The sequence below is a fragment of the Camelus ferus genome, chromosome 9 (genome assembly GCF_009834535.1).
Source record: "Camelus ferus isolate YT-003-E chromosome 9, BCGSAC_Cfer_1.0, whole genome shotgun sequence".
NCBI lineage: Eukaryota > Metazoa > Chordata > Mammalia > Artiodactyla > Camelidae > Camelus > Camelus ferus.
The window spans coordinates 22,094,893-22,107,302 of record NC_045704.1 but is presented as its reverse complement, the minus strand read 5'-3'; the positions used below and the strand labels follow the sequence as shown (position 1 = coordinate 22,107,302).

Genomic DNA, 12,410 nt, shown 5'->3' with positions numbered 1-12,410 from the left:
CTAATTATCAGAGAAATGCAAATCAAAACAATGAGGCATCACCTCACACGGGTCAGAATGGCCATCATTCAAAATTCCACAAATGACAAATGCTGGAGAGGCTGTGGAGAAAAGGGAACCCTCCTACACTGCTGGTGGGAATGCAGTTTGGTGCAGACACTGTGGAAAACAGTATGGAGATTCCTCAAAAGGCTAGGAATAGACTTACCACATGAACCAGGAATCCCACTTCTGGGCATATATCCAGAAGGACCCCTACTTCAGGATGACACCTGCACCCCAATGTTCATAGCAGCATTATTTACAATAGCCAAGACATGGAAACAGCCTAAATGTCCATCAACAGATGACTGGATAAAGAAGATGTGGTATATTTACACAATGGAATACTATTCAGCCATAAAAACCGACAACATAACGCCATTTGCAGCAACATGGATGTCCCTGGAGAATGTTATTCTAAGTGAAGTAAGCCAATAAGAGAAAAAAAAAATACCATATGAGATCACTCATATGTGGAATCTAAACAAAACAAAACAAAACAAAACATTAATGCAAAACAGAAACAGGCTCATAGACATAGAATACAAACTTGTGGTTGCCAGGGGGTAGCGGGGTGGGAAGGGATGGACTGGGATTTCAAAATGTAGAATAGACCTGCCTCCCAGATCAAGGCTGTTTCTGACTTTCCTGAGTAAATATGTCCACATCCCTTGAAAGATAGGCCCTGGGTAGGAAAGACACTTGCCATTGGAGGAGGTTAAGAATTAAGCAGGTGAAATATTCAGATTTCTCCAATGCTAAGGGTAAATGACTTGAGAGAAGAAACATTTCATTGACTTTCATGATTTTCTGGGTCAAGAATTTGAACTAGGCTCAGCTGAGTAAACTTCGTTCACGTCGCTTCGGTGGAAGTCACGTGGTGGTACTCTGCTGATAGATGGATGGCAGCTTCATTCAAATACGTGTGCCTTGTTGCAGGCAACTGAAAGGCTGGGCTCAGATGAGACTCTCAAGCTGAGAACCTCCACATGGTCAAAGTTCTTAAATGGCAACACAGCACCCCCATGACTGTTCTAAGAGACCCCATAGACCACAGAAGTTGTAACTCCCTTTGCTTTGACCTATTCTCAGAATGTTACACCCATCAAAGCTTTTAATCAAGCTAGTTATTAAGGTCCATCCAGATTTAGAGGAATATGAATTAGACTCACTTTTCAATGGGAGAAGTAGTGAAGAATTTACTGCCATCTTCAATATACTGCAAGCACCACTGGCCAATGGGACACTACAATTGCAAAGCCCAAAAGACAAGCTGGGGGGAAGACTAAAAAAAATCCCAAACTCTAGACTAAATAACAAAAGATGGAATATTATGAGACCATTGAGGACAGAACAAGAATGTGGAAGTTTCTGAAGCCTTGGGAAATAAAGGATTCTCAGACGTGATCTTGAAGGAGGAATGAGATGTCATCAGTGAAGAATTAAGTAATTTATCGGGTATCAGTTACATAATAATCACCGATTCCTCTAGCACATAAAGATTTTGAGACCAAAGGCGCCATGCCTGTCCTGTCCACAGTATGCACAGAATTTCACACAGCTGTCACAACAGAGTGAATGTTTGTGCCCCTCTAAAGTTCGTTTGTTGAAATCCTAACCCCCAATGTGATGTGGTGGTATGAGGAGGTGGGGCTGTTAAGAGGTAATTAGGTCACGAAGTTGGCGCTTTCATGAATGGGATTAGTGACCTTATAAAAGGACCCCAGAGAGTTCTCTTGCCCTCTTCTCACCACATGAGGATACAAGAAGTTGGCAGTCTGAAACCTAGAAGACGGCCCTCAACAGAACCTGATCATTCTGGCATCCAGAACTATGAGAAATAAATTTCAGTTGTTTCTAGGCACTCAGTCTATGGTATTTGGTTCTAATGGCCCAAACTGATAAGACAGGTATCATTTGTTCATCAAGTGTCATCAGGCAAAAGTGATCAAGTACGAAAAGTCACAAAAATACAAATGTATATATGCAAGGAAAGGTGATGAGACGTGCAAGGTCAAAGGTTTGTGTGCATGGAGACTACTGCCAGGAGGTGACCCTGCAGGAAGTGGTTAAACAACACATCGAGGGGCTTGGGGACCTTGCTAAGAATCCTATTCTCAATTTTAAGGGTTAAGTTAGTCAAGGAGGGTTTTAGATAGAATAAATTTAGTGTTTTAGGAAAATAATGCTGATTGCCATGAAGTGAATGAGCCAGTGGGAAGAGAATGGATACAAAAAGCCCAGTCAGGAGGAGAATCTAATATTGTCAAAATTAAGAAGTGTCCTTGACTATATTTGTATGTTTTGAAATCATACTTGAATGGAAAAAAAAAAAGGTGATCTGTCTGCAGAAAAAAAAACAACCCTTGGAGACAAATAGATTACATGAATTATAAAAGACAAGTATAATGAAACTAAATACATGTAAACCAAAACTTGTTGCTGCCTCTACAGCCTGTTTAAATGAGATAAATCCTGGGATGGACACTTAGGACTGACTATAGAGAAGCATGTGAGTCACTGACCTCCCAGTAGTGGAAGAAGCTTCCCCATAATCGTAAAAGTACTTTAGAACTGAGAGGGACCCGAGTAACTCCACAGTGACTCATCTCCATTATCTGACACTAGGTTACTTTCACCATCTCTCTACCTTAATATGGGTTCACATTTATAGCCAAAATACACGTCGAAAAAACTTACATGTCCTACCACTAAAAATGAATAAATAGAATAATGCGCATTCATAAAATTTTCAATTACATGGAAGGTGTCTATAATATAACGTTGCATATAAATAAGAAATTACATGAATAATAAATATGGGGTTTTGATTAACTGACTTTAGAATAATTTTGGATTTAGAGAAAAACTGAGCAGCCACTACAGAGATCGCCCCGTAAACCCCATCCCCACACTTAGTTCACCTATTATTGGCATCTCATATTAGTATGCTGCATTTGTTACACCTAATGAACCAAATTAACTAAAGTTCATAGTTTTCTCAGATTCCCTTCTTTCACCTAATGTCTCTTTTCTCTTCCAGGATTCTATCCAAATGCCAAATTACATTTAGTTTAGTTTAGTTCCTTCCTTCTCTTGGCTGTGAAAATTCCTCAGACTTTTTCTTTCTTCCTCCCTTCCTTCCTTCCTTCCTTCCTTCCTTCCTTCCTTCCTTCCTTCCTTCCTTCCTTTCTCTTTCTTTCTCTCTTTCTTTCTTTCTTTCTTTCTTTCTTTCTTTCTTCTTTCTTCTTTCTTTCTTTCTTTCTCTTTCTTTCTTTCTTTCTCTTTCTTTCTTTCTTTCTCTCTCTTTCTTTCTTTCTCTTTCTTTCTTTCCCTTTCTTTCTTTCTTTTTCTTTCTTTCTTTCTTTCTGTTGTTTTTTTCCTATTTTCTTGAGCTATAATTGATATACAACAGTGTATTAAAGTTTAGAACATAATGATTTGCTATATGTATATATTGCAAAATGATCACCACAATAAGTTTAGTTAGCATTTATCACCTCACATAGTTACAAATTTTTTTCTTATGAAAACTTTTAAGATCTACTCTTCTAGCAATTTTCAAATGTACAATACAGTATTGTTAACTAGAGTTAACATGCTAGACACGACCTCCCCCAGGACTTTTTTTTTATCTTACATCTGAAAGATTGTACCCTTTGGCCACCTTCTTCCTTTTCCCCACCCCCCTCTCCCAACCTCTGGCAACCACAAGTATGTTCTCTGTTTCTATGAGTTCAGGTTTTTTAGATTCTACATATAAGTGAGATAATACAGCATTTGTCATTCTCTGTCTGCTTTATATCATGTAGCAAAATGCCAACAAGTTCCAGTCATGTTATTGCCAATAGAAGAATTTTCTTCTTTGTTATGGCTGAGTAATATTCCACCGTATATATGTATCAGATTTTCTTTATACATTCATCCATGGATGAACATTTAGGTTGTTTCTATATCTTGGCTATTGTAAATAATTCTGCAATGAACATGGGGGTAAAGACATCACTTTCCTCATTACATATTTGGAAAGAGATGAACACTCCAATTTGTATTTCATTTATGTGGGCTACCTGGGATAGTCAGTGTTTTCCGTACTTAAATCCTTTTGATATTAGGAAGTGGAGAAAAAGTTCCCTTAAAGTTGGTAATTCACCAGAGACATGAGGTGAAGGCAGCTGGGAGTGTTGAATGTATAGGAGGAGAAATAAAATGTGTTTCTGGTGACCAAAGTGATGGATTATGCTGGAAACTGGCTAGATGCTCATCAATTTCTTTTTCTCTTTCTGGACTCCTGGAGGATAGCACATCTAAGATTCACTTACACTTACCATGCAAATGACTTGGTGCCAGTGGAAAATGGGCAGAAGTCATTGTGAAATTCTGTCTTAGTAGGCTTTCTCATCTGTGCTCCTTCCTAGGATGGCTTTCTTATTCCTTTGTGGTTCCAGTTTCCCCACTTTCCCTGGATTTAGTACTCTCTTGGGGGTTTGGAGGTTCAGATGATGGGCAGGAAGTGTCTTGGTTAGGGTAAGACTTAGTGACCCCAAGCCACTGAGTGTCAGGCTGGTTGTCTCACGTCCACACATTTGTGCTGGATCTGGCTGCCATGAGGATGGGAAGGGCGGCAGGGGCAGCTGTTGTGCTGGTTCTTGAAAATAAGACATGAATGAGAGCATATCAGCTTATGTCACAAACTTGAAACCATGTCAACTCCACTCTCCACTGTGGCCTGAGGGCACTAATTCCAGATGTTTCCAAGGGTTGAGTCGTGTGGCCTAAAAGAATACATCCCTTGTATAACTGGTCTATCTTTAGTCTATGAAACCTCCTGCACATGCTGTTTTTCAAAATTATTTGATGTGTCAAATAGTACAAAAGCGTGTATTTTGTAAAAATTTTAAACATTACTTATGAGGCTACTTGCTGAGTCATTGTATTTTACGTTTTGACAGATTTCACCAGTGACTCTGCAAAGACCCATCTCTGCCCTACCCTATGACTGGAGGATATGCAAGACCCTTATGATTATAGTGCTAATAATAACAGTTATACAACAGCACTGAGTGTGCGCCAGGCCCTGGGCTTTTCATGTCACTTCCCATGAAACAAGTTTCCCATTTTAGCCACTGGAATTTTACTTAGAGTCGGTTCCAAAACTTGAGTGAACATCAGAAGGCCCTTAATAATACAAAGTAGAGTGCTGGACTCCACCAGAATCTTGCAGCAGTAGGTCTGGAATGGAGTCCAAGAACTTGTGTTTCTTACAAGTTGCCAGGTGATGTTGACGCTGTTCTTTCTGGTACTACGTTTAAGAACCTCTGAACTGGGAGGGAAATTCACTGATACTATACTAACACCCTGGAGCGAGGTATTATCATCTTTACAAGTCAGTCCCTAGAGGCTCAGAGAGGTTAACTGCCTTGCCCAGGACCACACAGCCTGAAAGGACAGAGACTTGATGTAGAGACCATGACAATCCCAAAACCTATCAGGACTCATGTGTCAGGATTCTGAGGCGAGTTGTGGCCCACAGTAGCCCTGTAAATATGGGTATGGCCCTTTAAGAGGAAGTGAAGCCTCGCCTGGGGTGGTGGAATCTAGAGGCATTTTTTTTCCCAGTGACCTTCCCGTGTCTGTTGGTCTTTTCCAGGAACTAGAAGCTCTCCCCTAAGGAAACCAGGAAGGGCCCTGCGGGGCCCTCCCGGATACAAAGACTTCCTGTGTCCCTTGTTTCAAGTTCATAGGAAAAGGCTTCAGTCTCCTAAACCTTCCCTGAGTTCCAAAAAGCAGATTCAAACCAGTAAACCTTCCTAACTAGGGAAGTGAGAGAACGCAGAAACAAAGGAAAAGCAAGCCCAACATAATCTTTTCCACGACTGTTAGCTTAAAAGGATGACTTGATTTATGATGCCAAGCTGTCAAGATAATGTCCTGTGGCTTCAACCAGCTGGCCCCAAGCAGATGACACCGGGAGGAGCATAAATTAAGAACTGAAACCCTTGAACTATCATGAAGGCTTTAAGTAAAAACAAAATGCCAACCATTGCTTTTGCTCTTTCCTAGAAAGAAGTTAAGGGGCCCAAGGCTGTGATTTACTAGTTTGATATGCAGGAAGACGTAGATCAATCACAATTACCAGTGACACATGGAGTCACAAGATGGTGCCAGGAAGTCTGCAACTGAGGTCTTATCAGGAAGCTGTAGTCACAAAAAACCTCTCCTTTTACCTTTTTTGCCTTTAAAAACCTTGCACCCTAACCAGCCAGCAAGACGGATTTGAGACAGTCTAGGTCTCCCATCTTCCGAGTTGGCACCTCCTCCACTTGTAAACCTTTCTCTGCTCCAAAATCTGACGTTTGGTTTTTTTGGCCTCACTGTGCCTGGGACACATGAACTTGGGTTCAACAACACTAGCTTGGCAGGATGCGGTGCAAAAACTACATTACTGAAAATCCCATGCATTGACAGGGGCATGGATTGGTCACAGCCCAGATGGGGAGTGAGTTTTTGCAGTTTGCAAGAGTGGGGACCGGACTTACGGCGTTTCAGTCATTTAACTCATGACCAGTGGGTCCACACCTGCTGTGGAGAGCTGGCCTAAGCCGCCCTCCAGGTAGCTTTTGAAACCAAGCAGGGAAGGTTGGTGACGAAGATGAGGCCCATCACCATGTCCCTGTACAAGTAGTGTCCCCCAGTGACCTCTTTGCCTTCCTGAGACTCTTGGTCCCTGACTGGGACCCTCCTTCCCCTCTTCCCCACCCCTGGGCGGCACCCGGAGCCTTGTGCAAATTTTACTGGGGTTGGTTTGGGGGCATTGAGCAGGGGTAAAGGGGCCTGGTGAGTCCCAGGGACCTGCCCCATTTGCCTACTTCTCACTGTCTCGTTTTGCCCATAGGGTCCCTCACCCTCTCAAGCTACCATTTTCTTGATCCTAGTGCACGTTATAGGGAGTTGTGGTGTCTGGAACTCTCCCCATCTCCCTGCTCTTGCAAATGGAAACAAATCCAGACTTCAATAAGAAGAGACCATTCAAAAAGACTGTTGCAATTGACAGAACTGTATCTCAGAAAACTGCAAGCATCTCAACAGAAAAGGGTTTTTCTTTTATAGGGAGGGGTAAGCAAAAGCAGAAACTTTTAAAGGGAAGTTGGGCAAGCAAGGAATAGCATGATTGGTGGAAGTTTGATAGGAAAGTTGTCTTGCTCTTCTCAGCTGATGCTCAGGTTAAGCTGATGGGGTAGGAGGGGTGAATGGGGGGGAGTCATGTTCTGCCTTTCATTGCTTGCTAAAGGCTTGGGGTCAAACCTGAGTTTAAGGGCAAGTGTGAGGAGAGAAGCCTGTTTAAAGTTTGGTCCAGACAAAGCAGAAGACAAGAAGTGGGCACTCAAGCATTTGATGAGTCTGGAGACCCTGAGAGGCATCACTCCCACCCAGGGTCCTGAATGCAGGGGGTGTAAGGAGAGGTCCCCATTTTCGGTTCTAATCTTAAGTGAGTCATCTCGCTGCCCTCAGACTCCATTTCCTCTGGTCTAACAAGGAAGTGGTGACAATTCCTTCTCTTAGGTTGAGGGGACCTGATGAAAGTATATGTGTGATGTGTGTTCCCAGTGCCCAGTGAATCTTCACGCTTTTTGAAGGGAACAGCTCCTCTGAGGACTTTGATGATCTTTAGAGCTTATCTGGGGAAGAATCCTGCCCTGGAGCCTTCCCAGTCTGGCAGAATTGGCAAAACCCTCGAGGGCAAAGGCACAGTGGGAGGGACAGCATCTTTAGAATTGTAGCTTCTCTGCTGGGGCAGGAGGGCCCCCTGGGCAGTCTGGAAGTCCACAAGTTCACTGGATGTGTGTTTGTAGTTGCCATCTGTTTATGGCAAATGTATATGACTTTCCACTGATGAAGAGTCCACATTTATTTTATTATGACATTTATTTGCATTTGAAAAGTGAGAATTTTCAATAATGTAAATAAATGAAGAAATTCAATAATGATAGTGTGCAAGAGTATTCCATTCCTTAGGGTATAAACACATAACAGGACCTGGGTTACTCTAGCATGTAGCCCTGTTGACATGTATCATAGCCATGATCATCAAGACCTTTCTTTTTTGTTCATTTATCTTCCCTTTGGTTCCCTCACTTTCTCCCTGCCTTGCTCTAGCATCGCATCCTCAAAGAGGCCTTCCCCAGTTGCCCCATGTAGAATCACTCCAGGTCTCTTTAATCTCTTCACTCTATTTGGTTGTCTTCAGAAACTTTATGGTCATCTGACATTCCCTTGCTTACTTATTTAGTTCCTTTTTGTGGATCCGTCTTCAACCCTGGCACATGAGCTACTACTCTTCATCACTTTATCCCCATGACTAGAACCAGCTGGGCCTACAGCAGATGTTCAGTAAGTGACTGAAGAATGCATGATGCTACTTATGTGAACTCCAGCTTCGATTTCGCAAGTTCACACTGCCTCCATGATTTAACACCATTTTTCCTGAGAAAAAGAGGATTAATTTATGATCCAATATGCTTCAGGGTGTTTAAGAATGACGGGACTATACTTCAATAAAAAAAATACATATATACTTCAATTAAAAAAAAGATTAAATTGCAATACAAAACAACAACAACAACAACAACAAAAACAAAACAGAAAAGAACAAAAAGAAAAGATGGGTGTTTCAGACATGAGGAGCCTATGGTGAATTTACAGATGTAAATGATCTGGCCAACAAACAATTGCTTGACCAAAAAAGCATGTAGAGACAGTGGAAGGACATTTTTTGAGAGAAGGAAACTAGTTTCTACAAGGCTAGTAAGTAAAATTCTAAGTATTCCATATGCAAATACTCTGTTGAGAGGATGTTTAGCTTGATGTCAAAATCTTGGGCTGACACCAGGAATGATTGTAATGTGAGATTGGTAAACCAGACCTGCAAGTCAAAGTGAATTTTACGTTTTATTGTATTCAGTTTTAACACTACATAAAAGAAAAGAAAAGAATGTCGTAAAGGCTACAGGTAGTTCAGAGAAGTTTTACTGGAAAAGGAAACAAAGAGTAAAAATATCCTAATGTACAATGGGACAGAAAGAAACATTTCTTTTAGATATAGATAATATCTGTTTTATTAGTCCTATTGTATTTACATTCTCCTTTTAAAAGTTCGTACTTTTACGTATCTTAAGAATACATAATATAGTGTACAAAATTTAAGTATCTAGTAAAAAGTTAAAACGTTACATCAGAGGACAGAACCATTTTTCTCACACGTGTGTTTAATTCGTCTATTATTACTAACTGCCACTATGCTATTGATGTTCTATTTAATAACAGCATTTCAATAACAGAAAAGTAAGCAATACAGAACGATAATTTCAAACACCTATTTTTCATATTTTATGTTAAAGTCATAACACATTTTAGTATAGATTATTATGGTTTGGGGAGTCTGGTATGGTAGTGTCCTGGGTTGACTGTCTACTTGGGGCCTCGGCGATCATGAACTCCTGCATCCTCGTGTCTGCATAGGTATTATTCGCCTCCTTCCGGGCCGCGACGCCCAACCAACAAAGCGCCAACTCTAACGTGGACCGTCAGGTCCTGGTGTCAGCGTGCGCCTGCGCATTCCCAGTACCATCGAGAACTCCCAGAAGTGTCTGGGGCGCGGGGTGGGCGTTCGTCATGGGTAGCGGGCTGCACACGTTCTCCTGTTTTACAGCTCCAGACTACATTTCCCACAGGCCACTGCGATCAGGCCTACTTAGTCTGGGACTACATTTCCCAAAGGCCGCCGGGGCAACGCGGAACTCTGCCTTTCTCCCGCTGCTGTTTGTGATTGTTGGCGTGGCAGTAAGCTGTGAACTTTGGTTAGGAAAGAGTCAATGCGCGATCGCCGGGGAGATTCTGCAGACTCGGACCAAGCCCACAGGATAACTCGGTTCTGGGAAGGGAAGCAGTGAGTGCCGGGCGTGCGGGCCGGTGCGGACCCCGGACCTTGCTAGACTGGGAAAGTGGGCCTGAAACGCTCTGAGAGTGGACGAGACGCTCGGGGGCTGACCTGGCATTTCCTGTCAGAGGAGGGAGGCTAATTGTGTGGTGCGGACGGGGAGCATTTGAGAGAGAGAGTGCGGATGTGAGCCCTCGAAGACTGAGAGCGGGACCTCCGTGTGAACCGTGTGTACTTGGCTTCTCAGCTGAGAGGTGTGGCACTGTGACCCATGTTGCAGGTGCTTGCTGCTGCCTGCCCCATTCCCCTCCCAGCCGCGTGGGTCTGCCCCTAGACAGCTGGCCCCCAGAAGGAGGTCGGTTATTGAGCCCCAGAATGAAGTTTGCAGCAGGAAGGCATAGAACTGATCTGGAGATGGGAATTTTAGAACACGAAAAATGACTGCCAAGGATCTGTTGTACTGATTACTTTTCCACAAATTTATATAAGAAGAGAGAATAAGATGATATTGATCATAAACATTTACATCAATCTCCGTATTGCACAGAAACAATAGGACTCAGCCTTTGTTAATTATTTCAGTTTTACATCTCATTGCAGAATGATGCCTCTGTCTGCAATTTCTACGGAGAAATTAATGGGGAAATTTAAATGTCAGAGAATCTTTTCTAATATTTTTTATAAGAAGAGTTGTATCATAAGGCCAGACTCTAAATGTTTTAGTTAGAATCTAAGAAAGCATGCTAGAGATAAGTAAAAATTGGAAACAAATTTTTACTTTTATGAAGGTGAAATAAGGGGCAGGTAATATTCTTCAATAATAATAACTAACCCATGTTAAACAATTATTCTATAACTGTTTAAATGGATTTTCTTATTCTTCTTATCCCTATTTTAATGATGAGAAAACTGAGCCACTGAGATGTTTGTAAATGCCTGATCAATATCGTCTATATTTTCCCTCTCCTGTGGTTTAACCTTATCCTAAGGCCACAAAAGAAGTTCTGGTTTGGGTGAGAAGGTCCCTTTTTCAGTTAGAATGGAGGAATGGAGGAGGAGAACCTGTTCACAGCAGAACTGTGCAGCCCAATCTTATATCCAGATCAGCTTTCCCAGAATGAAGGCTTAGCCAGAAAACCTGCTCAAGAGTCTGATTCCGGCTTCATTGAAGAAGTGCTGTTGTTCTGCAACCAGCTGTTTGCAGTTTGGTTTACTGGAACTTGGATTTATCCAGAATCCCTCTGTTCTGTCACAAAATGTTATGTGAGGGTGGTTGTGGCATAGTTCAGAAACTGAAATGGGGGGACAAGCTTTATTGGCTGAAGTTGCTGAGGACACTAATGCCCCCTTTTCTTATTTCAGCTGTGGATTTTCTAGAGTTTGAACCTTTCTGGTAGAGGAACCCCAAGGAAGACTGATTGGTTCTTAAATTTCTAAAAGCATGGCTCACGTAAGTTGTTGTTTCTCTTTGAAATATTGGGGATTTTAGATTACATAGATAATTGTCATTAATTAACCCGAAGTGTTCTTCCTATGAGACCACCATCTAATTACCTGCTTCTTGATTCCTCCTTCATGAAACTGCCAAATAACTGCTTCCTCCTTAACAGGGGCCCGTTTCTAATTGGTGTTCGTGAATTCATTGAGCAAATTACTGAACAGGCCCTGTATGATAAGTCTTTGCTGAAGGACTGTGATGGAGCAATGACAATATGAAGTCTCATGAAAAAATTATTTGAGCTTCCTTTGTCAGTCTGTGGTTTGGTAAGTTCAAGATAACCATCGGCCTCATTTTGACCAGACATCGGAAGACTTAAAATTTCCCACAGACCTAATAAGATGAGATTTTGTATTGGCTGGTCTCAGTCTTAAAATGGTGAGGTCACATGCTCTTTGAGGCTTTTAGGGACACATTAGAGCTGTGATTGTGATATTGATACAATGGTTCTTGCCAGGTGGTGCCTGAGAGAGTGGTACTAGGTCAGTTTCGTTGTGGAATGGGACCTGCTGGACTTGAGAGACTTAAGATTTGGTTCTGAATCATCATCAAAATCCACTAATTGAAGAATAGCCAAAGTGTGGAGTAAGGAATGCTGCATGACAATATACTAATAAGCATATTATAGATTACCAGAACTGGGAAAACCTGGGGCATTTGGTCCAATCTTGTATAAATGTTAAATAACTACCGACTCTGATATATATCCTTTAGATGTACTTTTATGCCACCATGAAAAATTTATCAATACAAGGAAAAATGCTTATAATACAATTTGACATGACGATCATGAAGACTGAGGAATTAACAAACTTATGTAATATATATTTTCTAAAATAGATATTTTATGCTTGAAAAAAGCTTTTTCTCTTAAAGGGAAAATAATGTAGAGACTAATAGTTCTTGAGAATGTATTAAGGTACCTAGCAGACA

General features: G+C 41.6%; 1 protein-coding gene across 1 annotated transcript in view; it reads left to right on the top strand.

Annotated features, from left to right (window-relative positions):
- Window positions 1-12,410, top strand: part of ZNF30 (zinc finger protein 30) — a 92,359-nt gene that overhangs the window by 66,695 nt on the left and 13,254 nt on the right. Inside the window, exons 11-13 of the mRNA XM_032488060.1 lie at window positions 4,995-8,847; window positions 9,752-10,259; window positions 11,342-11,429. Of these exons, the coding sequence (XP_032343951.1) occupies window positions 11,421-11,429 (9 nt within the window). The 5' untranslated portion in view covers window positions 4,995-8,847; window positions 9,752-10,259; window positions 11,342-11,420. The remainder of the gene's footprint in view (window positions 1-4,994; window positions 8,848-9,751; window positions 10,260-11,341; window positions 11,430-12,410) is intronic.